General features: G+C 38.5%; 2 protein-coding genes across 3 annotated transcripts in view; one reads left to right on the top strand and one right to left on the bottom strand.

Moving 5' to 3' along the window:
* Positions 1-2,524, top strand: part of mapk8ip1b (mitogen-activated protein kinase 8 interacting protein 1b) — a 66,013-nt gene extending 63,489 nt beyond the window's left edge. For both annotated transcript variants that reach the window (XM_074667000.1, XM_074667001.1), the window contains exon 12: positions 1,603-2,524. In XM_074667000.1, coding sequence (XP_074523101.1) covers positions 1,603-1,675 — 73 coding nt within the window. In that variant the 3' untranslated portion in view covers positions 1,676-2,524. The remainder of the gene's footprint in view (positions 1-1,602) is intronic.
* A 7,101-nt stretch (positions 2,525-9,625) lies between these two features.
* LOC141788214 (excitatory amino acid transporter 3-like) lies at positions 9,626-20,390 on the bottom strand. The gene is made up of 14 exons (XM_074667090.1): positions 20,325-20,390; positions 20,112-20,199; positions 18,892-19,032; positions 18,124-18,216; positions 15,215-15,359; positions 15,075-15,117; positions 14,947-14,985; positions 14,656-14,837; positions 12,395-12,502; positions 11,947-12,069; positions 11,676-11,870; positions 11,428-11,562; positions 9,892-9,978; positions 9,626-9,751 (listed from the first exon to the last, which is right to left on the bottom strand). Exons 2-14 carry the CDS (start codon positions 20,179-20,181, stop codon positions 9,691-9,693), a joined length of 1,422 nt encoding a protein of 473 aa, XP_074523191.1. The 5' UTR covers positions 20,182-20,199; positions 20,325-20,390; the 3' UTR covers positions 9,626-9,690.
* Between the last annotated feature and the right edge of the window lie 937 nt (positions 20,391-21,327).

The raw sequence follows: 21,327 nt of genomic DNA, 5'->3' as shown, positions 1-21,327 counted from the left end.
AACATCCTGGTCACGTAAACTTAGGGGCTGTTTACAATAAAATGGTTTTAGGGTGAAATGCAAAAGTTTTGTTGTGCTTTGGCCTCACGTTTAGCCTACGTTTTGGCCGACCTGAAATGCGAACTTTTTAAAACTGCGTCCAGAGTGGAGGTTTTCTGAAACGCTGCTGACAACGTTGCCGTGTAAACAGCAAGCCGGCATTTTCAGTGGGAACGCTGACATCATGCTCCTCTTTACGCAAGCGCATACAACAGTCCCACAGTACCGTTGTTACAATTGTGGCAGACTGCCTTGTTGTACTTGTGCTGCTGATTCTGCTGATACAGCTGTCTGTCTTTCAACAAAATTAGCATCTGTTACTTCACTTCTGCTCTCAGTATTCACCAATACACCAGATGATCGGCCCAACTCTACTTCAGTGGAGATCTACCAAAAGCCGCTTCTGGACAAGACAGTTATTGCGCCAACTACAGGCCTGGCATGCCTACTACAGCATTGTCAGTTCCCCAGCATTTCCGTGTGAATGGAGGGGAGGGGGTGTTTGGTGCGAGCGCTCTGGGCTTCTGCTGCACAAAAACACTGCTGTAGGGGTAATTTCTGCCCTAAACCTTGTGATAGGACCCAACTTGTTCCATCCCGGAGTATCACTTTAAAATGTTTTGTTTTTCGTCTTTTGTTTTGTTTTTCCATAGCACGTCGTTCATGTGAATAAATCCAGCTACCTCAAATGTCAAAATATTAAACTAAAAGTTTAAGGCTCTATCTGGACTATCTGCTTTATAGTGATAGCATCACCAGTGTTTTCAAAGATAAAGACTCCATTTCCCATGAGCATCATCACCTACTGTCATAAGGACATGACTCTTGGGAAGGCGTGCATTTGACTTTCTGTCCAAGTGCTGTAAATTGATTTGTGTTCTCCTGAAAACAGTCAAATGAACCACTGAAACTGAGACAAAGCTTTTAGAAATGACTAATTTTGGTGCTGATGGTCTCATTTAAGATCATGGATCATGAACAGGCAAAGAAAGACTATTTCAAGATCACTTCTAAAGTCCTCACAGGGCCTTTAAGTTGTTTTCAATCGGCTCTCTTGCATGCCAAAAACAAGCAGCTATTACAGTAATCAATTAAAACCAGATTATGCAAACTGAAAGTATCTTATTTCCTCACTTTGTGGTAAAATCAAGAAGTGCTGTCCTGGCATGATTATAATCCAATCCTACCAAGTCTGCTCTGCTAAATACTCCTGAACTCTCTACGCTGCACCACATCTAACAACAAACTACTTTGAGCCTTTGAGTAGCCAGATAGATTTCACTGCATTTTAGTGTTTTCAGATGAAACGTTGTCATGTTAACGGGGCCTTAAACCGAAGGATGCTAAATGCTAACTGACCAAACAACCTGATCAGGTTGCTGTGTTGGTTGTTAAATCACATTTTGTTGAAGATTATCAAAAGCACAGAGACTGTGTTTCAGATTTTCAGAGAAAAACAGTCTATGAGGATACAACTTAAAGGAACTTAAAGATGTGGTGTAGCATTGATGTATGTGTTGAGTTTTTGGTCTGTAAGTTAAATGAAATGTCTGTGTCTTTCAGGAAAGCGTTCCAGTTGTACTATAAGGAGTTTGTGGAGTTCTCGTGCCCCACAGAGGACATCTACCTGGAATAGCCCCGCCCTGCCTTCAACCACAGCCCTGTACAGTTCACTGTATCATAACATAAATCTGCATGAAGGACAGTCATATCTAAACCTAAAAAAGACTCAATTAACACATCTGACAAACCAGATGGAAAAGGATGATCAAGTGTTGGTACAGCGGTGTGTTCAGAGAGATGAAAATGAGCCAAAGGAGGATGGAAAAAAATATGCAAAAAGGAGTCAGTGAAGAGGCGGTTAGACGGCTGCCCATGGAAAGCACAAACATTGTATCACCGCAACCTTGGCAGCGCTAGTTAGCCTGTAGCATCGCTGAAAGCCCAGGAGCCGTACGGGACTGAAGCAACGTGAAGTGTGGCTGAGACGAAGAAAAGCGAGTCTGAGAAAAAGGAAAGTGTATATTTACTGATTAACATCCTCACACTGAAAAATGTACACTTAGTGAAACAAGTCCTCATGTAGGAACAGTGAATTTATCCTTTAGCACACCTGATATGAAGGTGATATTCACATCGTTCAGAGACAACGAAAAAAAAAAATCCACCTTTAGCACTCCAGCTTCAAGTGATGCTCCTCGTATTTCCAGGTGTGAAATCTCCACGTTTCATCAGAAGTATCAGAAAATGTTGATCACCTTCTGGCGCTCACAGTGCTTACTTTAAATCACTTCTGCTTCAAAAGAAAAAAAAAAGATAAATCATCATTAGACCAAAAGGGGATTGATGGTTTTCGCAGCGGGCCCCAAGTGGACACTTGAGGAACTGCAGTTTACAGAGCAGGTTGTTACTGGATGAGGCTTAAAGCTGCACAAGAAAAACAGATATTCCTGATGTTTCCTGTGCATTATACTACAGGTAAAATGAAGAAAGTGCCAGAGCAGCCAAAAAGAAAACACAAAGAGGCCGACAAACACTGATCAAAAATCAATCTGCTTCTTTAAATATCTATCTCTTTAGATATTTGAACAGGGCTCTAAGATTTTTGTTGTTTTGCTGCAAAATAATTATTTTTCTAAATCAGACCTGTTTGTAATTATTTGGCTTTTTGCATTCGGCCCCTAGTGGACACTTGAGATATTGCAGGTTGTTGCGTTTGCGTATTGGCTGCATTATCAACACAGCACATTGCACAGGGTGTGTTCACACCAGTAATTTGTTTGCTTTGTTCTGATTCAGGGGCAAAAAATGAAACAACTGTTGCAGTTGTCACTTGGTTCGTTTATGTTCATATGGCAAAAGTCTCTTGCGGTACAAAGTTGTTAAAAAAAAATGCCATGTGTGATCAAATTTTTCTCTCATTGGTCAGAAATCTTACCCAGAAGCTGGGCCATAGAGCCAGAGAGCATCAGCAGCGTGTGTGGCTAGTTCGTGTCAAAGTGTTCATCTGGCAAATGAACCATTGTTCGCTATATCATCCAGACTGCATCTAGAAATAATGTGCTGATGCACATGTTAAGACAAAGACGTGTCGCCTCATAGAGACTTCATCTATAATTTTGACTGAATGGTAGGCAACCCATTGTGCTGGTTCACTGCAAAAAACTGCGTACCAAGTGTTTTGTCTTAATTTAAGTTAAAAAAATTGTTATACCTAATATGAGCCACATTCAACTGGTCAGTCCAGAAAGATGTCATGTTTTGAGTTATTCAAAGACAAAAATGAGGTCTAAATTGCTTGGAACAGGTAAAAAAAAGTCTGCCAGTGGAACAAGAAAAATTTGCTAGAAAATTAGCTTAAAACTAGAATAATGTCTTAATACAAGTAACTTTTCTCTTGTTCCATTGGCAGATTTTTGCAACTTGTTACAAGTAGTTCAGACCTCATTTTAGTCTTTAAATAACTTAAAACATTTTCTGGAACAGTCAGGTGAATGTGGCTCATATAGGGTATAAAAAGATTTTTTTAACTGAAAATAAGACAAAAACAATTGATAAGATTTCATTTTTTTCTGGTGTTTACCCAGGTGATTGTGTTGTCACTGCAAAAGAGCTGCTACAGGGCTCTGTTTTTGACTCACTTGTATCTCCAGCATCCGCATGCAAACTGCTGTGTCCATGTGCCCAAACGAACAGGACTTAAGGGATGAGTGCTCACTGTTTTGGAACAACTGCCCCAAACAAGCCAGGTGTGAATATACCCTTTAAGACCACGTCCACACGCCGCCAGGTATCTCGGAAAGTGCATATATTTTCATACGTTTACACTTGTCGTCCACACGAAACCGCAGTTTTACGTTACTGAAAACGATATTGTCTGAAAACCCCGGCCAAAGTGAAGATTTTGGAAAACTCACATTTCGTGGTTTCACATAGAAGCCCGAAAATAGCTGGCTAAATGTGTTCAAGGCCAAAGATGCACAAGTAAAGCAAGCATTCCTGATACCATCGTTCCCTTTGCACCACACTACGAGTAAAGAAAAATGCCAGAAAATTAAAAAAGAAACTTAGCCTCACAAAGACTTAACATAAAACATGTTCAACATGTCTGTAGTATGTAAAGAGCCTCTCTGACAGTTAGAAAATAAACATTAATGATCTGTGTCATTAGATAGTTTGTAACAATTATGAAATCTGTGTAGCTATTGAGTAATAACTCTAAAGATGCCAAACTCTGACCATTTGAGGCCTCTGGTTTTCAAAACTTCATCTTCATGAAAATGTTGTTTTTTATATTCTTTTTAAATTTTTTATGGATAAATTCATTGATTTGTTATAAAAGATGTACGAGCAATAAAAAATGAACCCAGTGGTTGAGAGGGATACTGCTGCTGAAAGTTTTGGCCTTTTCTTCACAACTTGTTCTCAAATACAGTCAAAGAACAAAACTTAGTAAGTGAGCACAGAGGCCAAACGCAGCGGCAAAGGTAGCACAGCAGCTGAAAAAAAAAAATCACTACTGTAGGTGAAAAAGCAGTTTGAAAAAAATCTTTAAACTGGAAATTGACGTGCCAATGGAGTCAGTTAGATATGCATCATCTAGAGCAACTTCTCACCTCTGAAATGCACGGAGCATCACTTGTCCTTGATAACGATTGAAAAAAAAAGGTGTTGATTGAACGCGTGAAGATTTTTCCTTTTGAACTTCCAGCAGCTTCTTTTGGTAGTGCTAAGCTAAACGACCCCACACAGTAAAGCCTTAGTCCTTAAACCCGGGTCTAATGCCAGACACTCTGCGCTTTTCACCATGTCTATATGAAATATGTAGAACTACACCATCTTTGGCTGTGGTGGTCTAGAGACGTGCTCCTCCTGGTCTCCTCATCAGAAACATGAAATGCTCCTCGGCGTGCGAGCCAGAAGAAAACAAGGCGGTGACGTTTGGAGCAGCGGGTACAGGTGCTATAAAGGGAGCAAATCAGAACTCTGGTGTCTTCATATCCTCACTAGTAGTGCCTCTTCTTCATCAGATCATCGTGACCTTCATCACTCCACTTTATTACAACATTTCAAGGAGTTGCCATGGAGTGTGTGTTGAGTTTGAATGCGGATAGGGAAGTTGAAGTATGTTGGATGTGACTTGTGCTTTTTTTCACTCTGCCAGAAAATAGCTGCTCTGTGCCTGTGGAGCGTGGATTTGGTTTAATGTGTCTAAAAATGGTGCAAAGAGAAACAAGAACAGAACAGATTTTATTTCTGCAGTGAAAAGCAACAAGACGTGAGCTTCCTCCTTCATTTATCACTGACTTAAGTTTCTAACAGATGATTTAGCCTCACCTGAATTTAACTCAAGATGTCTGTAAGGGAAAGATTGATCCATGATGTGGAAACCATCACCCAGAACATCTCACCAGTCCCCATAGTTTGTTCCTTTAACGATAAGAATCATCGATCTAAGTTGGTGCCGATCAAAGCCATCGTGTTTTTACCGAGAGATCGAAACTGACTTCTCTATAAGTTCCCCTCTCAGAAGCCGATCAGGCAGACAGGAGACGAAGTAAAGAAGCTGGGGCTATACAAAGGGAGTATAGACATGCCATATATAAATAAATGATTTAATATCTGTAATTATAAATTTAACACTGTATGGATTCAGATGTAGTATGTGAAATTTCTCTTTATTTTGGGATTTTTTAGGTGTGAATTTTTCTTTATTTAAAGATTTTAATGCAGATCTATTGTGTCCTGTCGTTATTGCATCTGACATTACTTATACACACATCGCGATTGGTCAAACCTTGTCTTGGATTTCAGATTTTGCAGAGGAGGGACAGAAGGAAAAAGACCAAGAGGTGACCATTTTCTCTTGTTTTTACTCCATCATGCTCTTATTTTGAAAGGAACATTAATCCTGATTAAGATGCATCAGAATCTGTTGTGCTTCCATCAGTAATATTCAGCCTCCAGGTTTGGTTCATAAGGATCTTCAGCGCTCGGAGGTTGTGGAAGAGGAGGAGGCATCTCGCCGTATTCTGCAGAAACACATGAACACACAAACTGAGAAGCTCTGATTTGTTCAATTAAAAAAAAAAACTTGTCATGTCAGGATTAAAGCATCATGAGGATGCCGTACCATCAGTAAAGGTGTTCTGCTGTTTGAGGAGGTCAGGGTCAAAGAGAAGTTGTAGCTCTGCTGAGTCATCATCAGCTCTCCTAAACAAATAGGCTGTAGTTTAGGAGCAAAATCTAATCCAGTAATTTCTGAAAAGTGATGGATAATCTGGGTTTTATCACACCTGCTGTAGATGAGTTTAAAACTCAACCTTTGCTAAACTGATCGGCAGATGAGTATTGAAAGTCCTTTCCATTACTCAGAGCAAGCAGAATTGTTCTTATTTATAAAATATTTTGACACTAATTAATATTTTATTTTTTAAGTGTATATATAAATTCTTTATTGGATTAAGGAATTAATTTAATTTTAAAATTTAATATGAAAACATATATATGTATATTACTCAGAGCAAGCAGAATTGTTTTTATTTATAAAATATTTTGACACTAATGAATATTTTATTTTTTAAGTGTATATATAAATTCTTTATTGGATTAAAGAATTCATTTAATTTTAAAATTTAACATGAAAACATATATATCTATATTACTCAGAGCACGCAGAATTTTTCTCATTTATAAGATATTTAGCACTAATTAATACTTTATTTTTTAAGTGTATACATAAATTCTTTATTGAATTATAGAATTAATTTAATTTTCAAATTTTAATATAAATACATATGTATGTATGTATATATATATATATATATATGTATATATATATATATATATATGTATATATATATATATATATATATATATATATATATATATATATATATATATATATATATATATATATATATATATATATATATATATATATATATATATATATATATATATATATATATTTTAAACATTTAAGAATTATTTTATATGTTAATTTTATAAAGAAACCAGATCCACGATCAGAGCTTGATGCAGGATCACTGAGGCTCTGCAGCATCCACAATCAAATACAAACAGTCTCCTTTCTGCGGATTCAGTTTTTATAAAATAAAGTAATTTAAATCTTAAATTTTATATGAATACATTTTACAAATCCTTAATATATTTATGCATATGTCATATATAAATAATACACATACACACATATATGTTTTTTTTTTAAATATATTTAAAATATTTAAGATATATTTTATACATTAATTTATTCTTTGTTTTTTATTTATTTAACTTTTAGAAAGAAACACCTCCTGGATGCATTTTTATGAATCATGTGACTAGGGGTTTGTATTTAAACATCAGAAAAGGCATGAACAAATCTCGTGCAAACATCCTCAGACTGCAGCAGGTGGGTTCAGGGTGGGTTTAACCTTTTAAATATTGTCAAGTTAATGGTCTATTCAATTTTAATTTAGTTTTAAAACCTTTAATGTTCCATCAAAAAAGATATAAAAGTAAAAAATATCTTTTGTATTTTTAATGTTGATGTTAAAGACCAGACACCACAAAATTCAGAAAAAAAAATTCAAGTTGTAGAGATGACCCAATCAGGTTTTACTCAGTCCAACATGTTTTCATTGAGATAAAGCAAGTTATTTAAAAAATGCTCTACCAAATGGTTGAGCTGCAAGTTAAAGAATTCAGACATGAAGAAGGAGAAGAGAGATGTAAACAGAACGTACCTGCCCAGTGCAGACGCAGTAACACCTCCACCAATCACAAAAGAGTTCAGGATGATGAGGAGGAAGATTTGGTGACTGATCCTGTGAGGCACCATTGTAAACAATGAGGCTCTGAAGCGGCCACAATCAAATAAAAACAGTCATCTTCCAGCAGAATCAGTTTTTAATGTTAGTTTTTAAAAGAAGTGTTGTCGCTACAGTAAGATTCAAGTGCAAAGTTGTATTTTTTCTCCTGTCAGCTATTCTGAGGTATCTTGGGTACGTCAAGAGCCCGTCTGCCCACCCTGGTCTGGTTCACCCCTGGGTGGTCCTCCCTGTGGCCCAGCATGCACAGCAAAGCAGCCACCTGTGTCATTCAGCTGACCTCAGATCAGCTTGGACCTGTCTGACTGGAGGTGAGGATGAATTATTCATAGACTGCCACCATCTGGCACATCAGCTCCCTGTGCCACCTCCGTCCTCACCCTGCTTTTAGTCATGGAGGTGAGGAAAGAGTTGTATGACACAAACAGTCCCTTTCCTCCACATACAGAAAAGATGATCAGTTAAGAGTCTTTTTCACAACAACAACAAAAAAAACTTAAATTCAACTTAAATATTTGTGAGAAAATTTGTCTTTTCTCTAGTTAGAAATGTGCCAGATTTAAGTCCAGATAAAACTCAGAATAGTCCATTTCAAACAACAAAAAGAAAAAAATGTTTTATTTTATTGTGATTGTTTCATTCATTAACTGTTTCCTTAAAAAACTAAACCAAATGGTAGACACATAAGTATATTTTTGCTTTAAATATGCTGTTTTCCTGACTGGTGATTCTACAGGGATTGAAAAATAACCTCCAGTTCAGACTGCTACCACCAGAGGGGGCTAGTGTCAAATCCCATTTTGCTACAGATCTACATTTTCACAAGGCTGACATCATGCAACAAGAAAAACACACAGCAGAATAAAAAACAAGTGTTTTTATTGAAAATATATATATATGTTTCTTTTTACAAACACATTATCTAGTCAAATTTGCCTAAATCTTAATTTCAAGCGTTTCAAAGTTGTTTCTTTTAAAGTAGTTATACACTTCAACTTTGTCTTGGTGTTTTAGTGCATTTCAAATGATAAAAAATGTAATTAAATATTAGGAGAAAATTAATCATTACCTCACTTGTTGATAAAATGTACAATAACTAGTGAAAAAAATCATGTAAAGAAATAAACTGTGCCTTTCTGGCCCAGGAAGAGAAGCTGCTCCTTTTATCTGGGTGCAGCAATGGGCACAGGTGCCCTAGATCAAGCACGACACGTCAGCACCTCAAGGATATAAAAATCAAGAGTAGGCGATTTTCCATGCTGGGCATGAACACAGCATTGCAAGTTTACATTTTGAAAAATAAATATGTTACATTGAAAAAAAAATGTTTTAAATAGATTGATCATTTTTAACACATAAAAATATTGAAAATTGTTACCCTTGAGTTTCAATACAAATTGCCAGGTATCAGGTATCGGTACCGTATCGTTTCCAATGATGCTCTCACATTTATCACACGACTCCAACAGGAGGAGTTTAAATCCTTCTCTGACGACAAACCACGGCACTGATGAACTTTCTCCCCTTACCATAAACCTCTCCAATGAACACAGCGATGTGCAGACTGAAAAGCTTTTTTTATTTCCACAGTGTGACATGTTAGTTTTCCTATTCTTCTCAATTAATTCAGGTTTTTGTACAGTTCTTATTCCTCATTAATTGATTCAACCTATTTTAATCTGAAAATGTATTCGTATTTAGAATAAATCTCAGATAAAAATTAAAGATTAAAGAACTTAACCACTAAAATACTACACCACTAAAAAACTTAACCCCTACAATTCTCTACAGCACTAAGTCTCTGTCACTGAAGTCAGTGTCATCGCTGTCGGTCCCAGACCTCGGTCTCATGCTCCTCCCCATCTTCAGCACCATGGGCCCTGGCCAGGCAAAGAACAACATTATCAATGTGAAAATGGTCAGGATGGGAAAACAAATAGTCTCTAAGTGGTGAACAAATAGAGTTGAAACAAAAAAAATCAAATATCACTTCATCTATTCTTCATCTACCTAGGCTCACCTTGCCCTTGCCTGCCGCAGCCATGCGTCACACACAGCGGCACAAATGCAGTCTCCGAGGACGTTAACGGCAGCTTTGAAGCGGTCCCTGGGAAAACACGGCACACCTTTCTTAGTTTTTGTTTTCTTTGTGAGGTAAACATTAAGCACAAAAGAGAAATAAAACTCAACAAAGACAGGTTAACCTCAAATTTAAGGCCTCATGTCTCTTTGTTTACAATAAGGTTTGCTATAATCGATCGACGGTTGCTAGGTGCTACCCAAGTAGCTGCCTGTTGCAGCAGCTCTCTCTTCTTTGTCCGTTTCTTGTAATTTTTTCGTCTCTTTTTCATCATCTTTGTATTTGGAGTGGATCATCACTTTGTATGATTCATTGTTGGTCACGGACACCAAACTTTTTGTGGCTTCGGCGGTATTTTTTACTACTTTTCTCCTGTGTTTGTCTGGAGATCCTACATGTAACCATGGCTGCATTGTTTACATGCGAAATTAGCTGTTAGCAGCCTGTAGCATGTCAATGCTAACTAGTGTAGGGCTTGATGATTTCCCTCGAGCTGAGGAGGAGGAGGTGAGGACGAAGTGCTAGTTCTCGGATGTGAGCTGGGAGGTGACGACGTGGACCTGTCCTTCCATCCATCGTTGTTGGGAACGTGGGATCTCGCTCCGGGGGATGGATGAGCTAGCCGTGCTAACCCAGTGGCATCGTGCTGTTCACGGACGTGGCTGACGGAGCTGACATCGGACGCCGCGACACATCGGAGGAGCTTCGCCTGCTGTGAGCAGACAGGATGCAGGAGACAGAGAATGAACAGACTGCTGGGGAGGCTCAGTCCTGGACCCTGTGGAGGTGGAGACTGGCTGGGCTGGAGAGTGGTGGACGAGTGGTGGACGGGATGTCGTCATCTAATTTCTTATGGACATTTTTGCACTTTCTATACTGTTTCTCACTTTTGTTTTCTTAAATGCTGCGGTGACTCCTGAATTTCCCCTTGGGGATAAATAAAGTATTTTCTATTCTATTCTATTCTATTCTATTCTATTCTATTCTATTCTATTCTATTCTATTCTATAAGACTGACTGCACTGGCTGCAAATGAATGTTTGATGCCCAAAAAAAACTCTGATGGATTTATAATCAGGGTTGGATCATGGAAAAGAGAAGACAGCAGAATCACATTTTCGCTATTACCTCAGGGTTTTTTTTCCCCAAGTTGTGTGCGACACAAACGTGACGCTTAGTAAGGTTTCACCTAAAACAATAAAACTAAAATATCACCCCATCACCATAAAAACCTTGTATTTTAAAGCTTTCTGAGTCAGTCTGAGTCTGTCAGTGGATCCACCAGCTCTGCTACGAAGCTGCCTGCCTGTTACTGCTGCTGGCTTTTTTTGGAAACTCAAAATGTGTGAAAGAAATAAAGAAGGTCCCCTTAGAGCAAAGTGTTACAGCTGATGAGACAAACATCTATTTGGTAGACAAACAGAGAGGTGGACGATTTGTGTCACCTCCCAGCTTTAAACCACCCATATAACTTACAGGATCCATTCCACAGCCAACAGACTGATGGCTTCTCTGGCGGGCAAACCCACTGCCGTCAGGATAAAGATGGTGGTCATTGCGCCTGTGGCAGGGACTCCTGATGCTCCCAAGCTAAACGCCGCCGCTGTCACCCTGCATTTTCAAACCAGAAGGAAGAAATATGACATCATGTCTGACATTTTCACCGCACTTCCTCTTAAGGATTTCTTCTGACACGGTCAACGCAGGGAACGAAAGGGTCTTACAAAATAGTGGCGGTCTGGCTTAGGTCCACCTGGACTTTGCTGAGCTGGGTGATGGTAAGTACTGCAACCACCTCAAACAGAGCTATCCCGTTCATGTTGATGGTTGCTCCAAGCGGCAACACCAGGCGGGTGACTCCTCTGTTCAACTTGAGCCGCTCCTCGCAGCAGTGGAGAGTCTGGGGCATCGTCGCTGAGCTTGGAGAGACGAGATAAGTGATTTCACACCTCATCTGTTACACATCTGTTACACACCTGCTGGACTTAATCTTACCTGGATGAAGCAGCGAAGGCTGAAAACAAGGCAGGAGAGACACCCTTCAAGACATGACGGGGGTCTTTCCAAGTGAACAGGAAGTAGAGCAACGGGAGGGTTATGGCTCCATGGACTCCAAGCCTGAAACACACAATGAAAACTGATTAAATCAAAATACGACTGATCAGACTCTCATGGTAGCCAGGCTCCTGTGACCACAGACATACAGAGACGCTGCTGAATCGTTACATTGGATGTGGCAAGAGTGACCAGTAAAGTTGCCTCATTCATGTGCTGCAGTGAATTGTACCAACCAGTTTACAATCCCAACTATATTTCATGGGATTACCATTCATGGGTAACACTTTTGATTGTATATGGCGACTATAATATAATTTCACTGCTGCAGAAAGTTGAAAAAAAATCTTAATTTTCTGCACTCAGACTAGGAAATGTTTGAACTTACCCCAAAAGAATCACCGCTGTGACCCTTGCAAGTTTTAATAAACTTTCCCACTCTTGACCCTCAACAATGGTGGTGATGATAAAAGACATGAGGCAAATTGGCATGAACCTAGAAGACAAACCAAATATAATGGATCAAGATTAAAAAAGACTAAATGTATAGTAGAGAGAGAAAAAAAAGATCAACAACAGCAACGCTGTGCCTCTGTTTTGGTGGAAAAAGTTTGTGAGTAAATATGGAAGAGAAATAACTCAGATATCATGACTTAATAAGCCAAGCGACTTCTCTCTGTGGTTCAAGCCTCACAGCTTTATGGGCCCTTTTTTCTTTCTTTCTTGAAAAACAATGCTGATGAGCAAGGCAGAGTTTAGGTAGGTAGGAAAAGTAAGGTAGGAAGGACTTTTTATTTTTCTTAAGCAGCTCTGGGTACCTGGGACTTTTCTTTCAGTGAGAGCGTTTCATGTGTTCATTATGTCAGGATAAAAAGAGTTTTAATGAATATAACTGTGATATTTCTGAAATGAGACACCTACCCTGCCTCTAAATATGACAAAAGGGGAGCATGTACTTTTAAAGTTGCAGTGTGGAGAAGTTGGCAGAGTTTCGCCGAACAGAAACGATGGAAATTAGATATTACGTGTATGTACAGCATTTTCGTGAAGTATCTTAAAATAAGTGGTCAATAATTTTCATCAATCTTCTTTTTTTTAACAGTAAAAGAAGAACATGGCTAGTGTTGTTGAAGAAGAACAAGAAGAGGAAAAAAAAGTGTTCTTCCTTGTTTTGAACAAAAGAATTGGTATAGAGAGTTAGGGCTGCAGCTATCGAATATCTTAGTATTCGAGTATTCTACTGAAAATCCCATCGATTAATCGAGTAATACTTTTTTTTTTTAGTTAAAGAGCAGTTATTTTTCAAATGAAATTTTTCTCTTTAAGAAATAGAACTTTCTGATACAGCATGTCAATAAGAGCACTCGCTTTGGTAGCTCCAAAATCTGTTAACACACTTTGACACATTTTTTGTGCCTTGTACATCTCATCAAATGTTGCGGACCCAAATGGCACCCTTTTCGTAGAATGATCCATTAGTCTCCAAACTCCAGAAAAGAAGCTAGATTTGTTGCTAGTTGCTATTTTGTATAAGAGGAAGCTTGAGGGGTCTGAAAACTCTCCTAATATGGCCTCAGCTCTATTTGAAATACCACTCTTTGATCTTTTTTAAAATTACACGATTCCTCGAGGCGGAGAAAATTACTCGAGTAAATTTTGTAATCGAGTACCTCGAATAATTCGAGGAATCGAATCCAGAGGTGGATTTGTGGTCCATTGTTGGAACAGATCATGAGCTATCAGAGGGCGATGTGGCTGTCATGGAGCTTTCTGTCTGTTGTTTTGTTGTTGGTTGCTAGGTGCCGCCCTGTTGGTTGTGGCTGCCTGTAACAGCTCTGTCTTCTTGGTCCGTTTCTTGTAATTTTTTCGTCATCTCTGTATTTGGAGTAGATCTTTACTTTGTATGGTTCATTTGTTGGTCATGGACACCAAACTGGTTTTGTCTTCAGTGATATTTTTACTACTTTTGATCCTGTGTTTGTCTGGAGATCCTACATGTAACCACGGCTGCATTGTTTACATGTGAAATCAACTGTTAGCAGCCTGTAGCATGTCAATGCTAACTGGTGCAAGGCCTGATGTCTCCCACAAGGTGAGGAGAAGGAGGTGAGAATGACGCGTTGGTTCTCAGGTGGGAGTTAAGAAGAGACGACATCGACCTGTCGTTCCATCCATTGTCATTGGGAACGTAAGATCTATCTCCAATAAGATGGACAAGCTAGCCATGCTAACCCAGCAACAGAGGGAATACCAGAAGGCAGAGTAGCATCATGCTATTCACAGACATGGCGAACAGACAACAACGTCACATTGGAAGAGCTTCACCTGCTGTGAGCAGACAGGATCCAGGAGACAGAGACTGAACAGACTGCTGAAGAAGCTCAGTCCTGGACCCTGTGGAGGTGGAGGCTGGCTGACTGGACAATGATGGACAAGCTGTCAGCATTTATTTTCTTATGGACCTTTTTGCACTTTCTACACACTTTCTTACTTTGGTTTTCTTGATTGCTGCTGTGACCCCTCCTGAATTTCCCCTTGGGGATAAATAAAGTATTTTCTATTCTATTCTATTCTATTCTATTCTCCTGCTATGAGACAGGTCCCGCAGCATCAGTGCCCATCAACATCAACGTATGTCCGTTTACTCACCAGCGAACCCAGCGGAAGCCCGTTTTGGCGGCCTTATCAATGATATCGATGTTCTTTGCCATGATTCTGCTTTTTCCTCCCATATATTTGACGCAAAATCCAACACACATTGCCATGGTAACCAGGCCCATAATGTTGTACCCATCAACGAAGTGGCCCACAGCTTCCACCTCAGAGTAGTCCTGTAACAAGACCAAGGAAACATAAATGAGAGTGGTTTGAGAAAAAAAAGCCGTTCTAACATTCGTGTCATTGAACAATCACTGAAGAGAGAAGGACAAAATGACTTACTGGATCATCCCCAGGGATGTGATGCAGCTCCAGCTTGTACTAAACAAAAGATAAAAGACAAAAATCTGTGTTTGTATGATAACTACAACAGGCATGTAACGGACACACACAGAGGGTTGAAAGCAGACCTTCTGGAAGCATGGGCCCAACGGGTTGGTCGGGAATAAGTTGCTTTAAACAACAAACAAAACACACAATGTCAATACACCTCACACACACAACAAAGGGTTTATGATCTAATTATGACACAGTAAGCACTTTCTCTCACAGCATTAGTTCCACCATTTTCCAGATAAGGGAGAAGTACCAAAAATCTTCATCATCATCATCATCATAATCACGCGCCTCAGTTTCCGTTCCAGTGAAGGTATCAAGCTGCATCATCTGCTTCATCAACACCCAACAATCAACACCTAAGGAAAAGGAGAACAAAAACAAGGCTGCAGCCACTCAAAAGCTCTTTTTACTGATTTTTACTTTAAGCAGAAAAAATACTTTCAAGTCCCCCTTTAATTACACTTGTACTTATTTTGCATGCACACCACAAGTAAAATGTTAAACTGCCATGAGGTTCCAAGAGGCATAAACTACTGAAGGAAATACCACCCTCTGAAGAAAAGTGTGGGAAGTTCGTTGTTAGTGAATTTATCCTGATCTCAGCCTTAAACCCAAAACCTAATGTGTGTTAACTGTTTTCCTGCCATTAGTCATTGCTGGCTGTGTGACTTTTGTTTTAAGTTGTGTTTGCTGAATGCTGCAAAGTCCTGTACTCATGCTGGGTAAAGATGAGATAAGACTCCTTATCTTGTCTCCACGTTGGGTTTCTAATAAAATATTATCAGTTTTTGGAAAGTGTCTTGAGATAACATTTGTTATTATTTGGCGCTATAAAAATAAAGACTGATTGATTGATTGATTTCACTACACAGTTCCATGAAAAGGCTTCCAGCTCACAGAAGGTTAAAATATCTGGTGAATGTTTGCTTTTGTCAAGCCCTCTGAGCTGCAGCAGTTTTTGATGTTGTGTACTCTGCAGAGCTGTCCATGGTCCTGACGCCATGCTACACTGTTGCGGTTACTGACTTTGGGTGGATCCAAATAGTCCTTCCTAAGTACCTTCCTATACACTTTACCTTAACCCCGATAAAAAACGTCACAGGGTCAAGGGGAGGAGACGAAAAGATGAGAGGGAAGGCCAAAGAGGAATTTGACTGCATTTTCACTTTGATGTCATATCTATGTGACGTAGGTGAGCCACGACAAACTACAATGTTGCGAAAATGAACTACAAAGAAGCGCATTTGTCCCCTGCCTTATCTCACAGGGTCGTTTCATGACCAGTTAACATTAACAATCCATGATCAGAGGATTTACCTGTGATGGTGTTTTGTCTTTGGTCATGCAGTGTGTGTTTCTTGTTCACAGCTGTGAGGTTCGTGAGAGCATCTATAAATGTTGACAGTCTGAAGCCTGATAACACTAGAGGACTGTCTTGGATAAAACAGCAGACTGTCAGAAACACTAAACCCCCTGTTTCATTCACAGATATCATTTTGAACATTGTTTGAATTTATCATATCTGAATGTTGTAAAAGTCCTCATTTGTCCTTCTTTTATTGATTTTAATAAACGTTATTACTTCTATCACTAGTGATTCATCGTTTCAGTTCGTAATTGCAACCAAATGTTTCGGGTTATAAACCTTTTTGACATTCATACATTGTGCACACAATAAACACATTCAGGCAGACATATGATGGTAAATGTTAGAAAAACAACAGTACTCAAAGGATTTCTGTCCCTTCTCCATCGTAAGTTTCCATAAACTTTTGACAGGAGCCGTATTTATACACATCACGTGCCGCAAGGCATTATGGGGTGTTTCTTCATCTTTCCTTTTGAAAAGGGTGGTCCGGTGTTTCCTAAGCTAAAGCTAAAATGTGTCCAGTGTCAGCCATGGAGGAAGCAACAGACAAATGCTAGCTCCACGCACATGTGCCTGAACAAACACTGCTAACCTAACGCAAATATTTAATGATTGTCATGCAGATGTTCACAACTTTAGATGTACATGTCATTGATTAAGGCCTGCCTTGCATTTGTTCAGACAGTTCGTGTTTGAGTGTTTAATATTTACAAAAAACAAAAGAATTCATTCAAGCGAGAGTGAAACATGAAAAACTCTTCAATAAAAAAAAAGAAATGCAGCCAAAGAAGTTTCTTTTGTATTTTCTACGTTATATTTTCTTTTTTTCTTTGTTTATCTTTTTCCGCCTGAGATCGAGTGAAGTTTCTGTCCCAAAGCTGTATTTATACCCTACACCCTGATGAAGTGAACTTCATTCAGCTGCGAGTGTGACTCCGTAACAGAGTGCACTCCGTCATGGAGAGGAAGTGTGTAGGGAGCGGTTTGAAAAAGGCCCTTGGAGAATTCGAACGGCACTTATCATGGCCGACGCTCAAATGCTTCTAGGTCATTTCTTCAGTTAGGAAGGTTCCATATCAAAAAAGGACTATTCGGATGCACCCTTTGTCTTGCGTTGATAACTGACTTAGGGCTATGCTTATTTTTGTACGAAGTGCAAAGTTTAATAGCTATGACAGAGAACATGACCTCTGCAAAGACCACTGTGCCAGTCTTTAATAATAAGCAACACTGTTGAACGCAATCAGTGGTCACAGGTGTGTCACAGGTATCAGGTTAAATAAAGGGTAAATAAATAAATAAACAGGTTTGTCAGAGCCATATACTGTATAATTAATCTCCATGTTGCACCCATCTGCTTTTGAAACAGATTTTTAGGCAAATCGCCTAGGGCGGCTATATTGAAAGCAACACAAGCTTTGAGTCTCCACACTAACATCTTCAGGGTTCCCATCAGTCATGTGAGCAGAGCTGTGCCTCTGATTGGGCGAACTTGCGATCTTAATATCTTCTAAACTGCTGAGTTATCCCCCTCACTACAGTGCCTGTTGATAGTTGCAAGACATTTTTTGTACTAGGCTGTAAATATGCTTATTTCTGCTGTCAGTGTGACTTTTTTGGCTTGGTGTGTATGTGACTTCTGGAAAGAGCCAGCCTCAAGCAGACACTGTAGGAACAGCAGATTTGAGTATTTCTTCGTTGTCTCATCAAATAAAAAAAAGCTCCTATGCTATGTCCAGGATTTGTCTTACCTGTGATTGCAGCCATAAGATTTGTGATGCCAAAGTACACCACTGAGTACCCCATGAGTTTTCTGTTGGCACTCATGTGCAGATGTAGAACAGCTGTTGAGAAAACATCTTAAGACTGCAGACTGACAAAAAAAAGGACTGAACAGATGCCATGTCCTATATTTCTAATATTTCTGAAGTTTGGATGAAGTACAATTGTGTCTTGCCAGTGTTTCCATTAAGACTAGAATTGCGTTCATCTTGGGTAAAATAATATGTGCCGTCAGCCCTGATACTGCACTGATGGTGACGCCGATCATGGACATTTATATTTTAATTTACTGGTCAAACCATCAGCCGTGACCACGCCAACTCAAAACAGGAAGGGACAAAACACTGAATGAAAATAATCAACTGCAGCTCGCCTGTTCTCCCACTCACACACCTCCATCCCTCCCTCCTGCTGCATGTGAAAAAAAAAGTTTCCATTGAAATGTTACTATAAACTTCAATATCATTAACTTCAATGCTTCTAAAAAACCACCTCAAAAGAGTGTAAAAAACTTTTTTTACTGGAATTCGAGGTTTTTTTTTTCAAAATGTCAGTGTTTCAATTATCATTTTTTATTGCAATATTTATGTTTTGTGCAATTCTAGGTTTAATGGAAACACAGCCAAAGACCCTCTCCTCATATCCACCAGGTTGTGGTCCAGCAGCGAATCATCTTTTAGATGTTGAGAATGAGAACATGAATTTAACAGTGTTAGAAAGTACCCTAATGATATTACCTGTGGCCACATTGGCAAAAATTAAGGGGACAGCCAAAAACTGCAACATCTGTAAGAGCAGCTCTCCTGGTAACGCAAGGAACTCGTAATGAATCTCAGTCAGTGTCAAATTTGACTTCACAAGCCATCCTATCCCTATGCCTGTAGGATAATCACAAAGGGAGAAAAGTTTCAGTTAGGCAGAGAAAATATTTTCTTTTTATCAGTGTTTGACCTTTACTTAATAGCATTTTATTTTTTTGATATCTTTTTCGCATTCAGTATCCAGAAATCTGTGCAGCTGTGAAGGACATTTGTTAATAAAATAACCATTTATGTTTTGTTTTTTTTTTTCCAGACGTCAAAACAGGTTCAGTCAGATCTGCTCTTTTATATCACGCAGTTCATTGACCCAACATGCTCAATCCTCACAGTTTAACCACATGATCATAAAACTAGCTTTTTTTCAGGGAGAAAAGTTTCAGTTAGGCAGAGAAAATATTTTCTTTTTATCAGTGTTTGACCATTACTTAATGGCATTTTAATTTTTTTTTATATCTTTTTGCATCGTTTTCCTGATTTGATAAGTTTAACTTCCAGGTCTATTAAAAGTACTTTTGCTTTACCCATGATTCAGTATCCAGAAATCTGTGCAGCTCTGCATGAAATATGCGAAGCTCTCTCTAGTCAAAAGCTTAGAAACTCGCTGATTATACACTGATACAAATTACAATCAACCACTTCTAATAGCCATTAAAACCTGGATGTGTGTGTGTGTAAACCTGTGTGATTATGACCAGGACAAACATTCAAGGTGATGTAAACTGTTCGTGAAAGCCATGTGGGGATTTCAGGTATTGTGATTAAAAAAGTAAATAAAATAAAAAAAATGAAATTAACAAATAAGTGATAATTCATAGTTTTGTGAAGATTACTATCTCCAAATTAAATTAAAAAAAAAAAAAAAAAATCTTGCATTGTCCGGTACATTGTCTGCAAGAGTATGCAAACTTGTGAGAACAATGCTTTCTGGTTGTCATGGTGATAATGTTACAGTTGACGAATATTAACATGTTTTTAAAATGTTTTGACGACAGAAGACTTGAGGTAGTGTCATTCACATTAAGCTGGAGTTAGACCTTAAATAATTGTCAATAATATCCTAAAATGTCAAAATTCAATATCAAACGTCTTACAGCAGACCACCATGTAGCTTAAGCTTTAGCTTTAGCTTTACTCACCAAAGAAGACGACAATGAAACTGGCGTATACCACCTTAGAACAGAGGGGGGGTCCAGAAAGTTGCTCCATTTTTGAACCAGTAGCTTTCTGAAAAAATATAACTGACATTATCCTTACGAAAACGTTGTTTACTTGAATATATTTTTCCAACACAGAGCACTGAATTAATTAAACAATTAATTAAATTAACAATAAATTAAAAAATTACTTACCAAAACAGGCCGATTTCCGAAATCTCACAACTGGAACTGTGATGAATGTTTTGGATCAGATTTGATATGAAAACTTTATGCCGACTTGCCAACACTCCTGATTTGGGAGGGGGTGTTCCTTTTTCTTCAACCCTTTTCCCTACAGTTTTGCAAACGTGTAATGTCTCCATATTATCTCTCTATTTTAAATAACAATGTCGACTCTTGCATTTTTTTGGCCAGGTCAAAGCAAGCCCACAATTTGCGCCTTATACCCTAACCCCATAAAACATCCACCCCCCTCTTTGTAGTTGGTTTGATCCAAAAGCTGCAGCACCAAATCTCTAATATTCTAAACCTGTTTTTGTTTTGTTTTCCCTCATTTTAACACCTACAATTGACCCATTTAAATCCCAAATGTTTTGCTGAAAAAATAAGTGCATAAGTTTCTTTCTAGACCCCCTTAGAACATAAAGTGTTTGGATTATTATTATTTTTTTATTATTATTATTTTCCAAATTTTAAGTTACGTTATTTATTTATTTATTTATTTATTTATTTATTTATTTATTTAATTATATTCTTACGTTTTAAAACGAAAAAATTAGCTTCCCAAAATCAAACCAACCAGAAGATTAAAAAAAATGTGCCAACTACTGCATGTGGTTTTAATTTGAATGTTATCTAATGTTGGAAGGTAATATTGCAGTCTTAATGATGCCTTCGAGGGACTTTACCAAAAAATTGTAGTCTGCGTGAAGACATATTCTTATTTGAGACACTCAAATAGAGATGACACAGGGATACTCATTCAAACCTGCTTGTTAAGTTAACCTCCAGTTCCTTTATCTATGCAGGTCAGCATTCAGATTCCTTTGTGTTCTGTGCACAAGACCTGACAGCACCATAGTTTCTCCAGATGGACTTTTAAAACACCATGCATGTGTGATCAGTCCTTTATATTAATTATATAATCATGTATGGCTTCACCTGAACACTTTCTCCTAAACACCTTACCCAGCCT

Source organism: Halichoeres trimaculatus, unplaced genomic scaffold (genome assembly GCF_033239565.1).
Source record: "Halichoeres trimaculatus isolate MK-OKI-2021-1 unplaced genomic scaffold, fHalTri1.1 fHalTri1_scaffold_3, whole genome shotgun sequence".
Lineage (NCBI taxonomy): Eukaryota > Metazoa > Chordata > Actinopteri > Labriformes > Labridae > Halichoeres > Halichoeres trimaculatus.
Note: the sequence above shows the minus strand (reverse complement) of the source record. Positions and strands in the feature narration are given on the sequence as shown.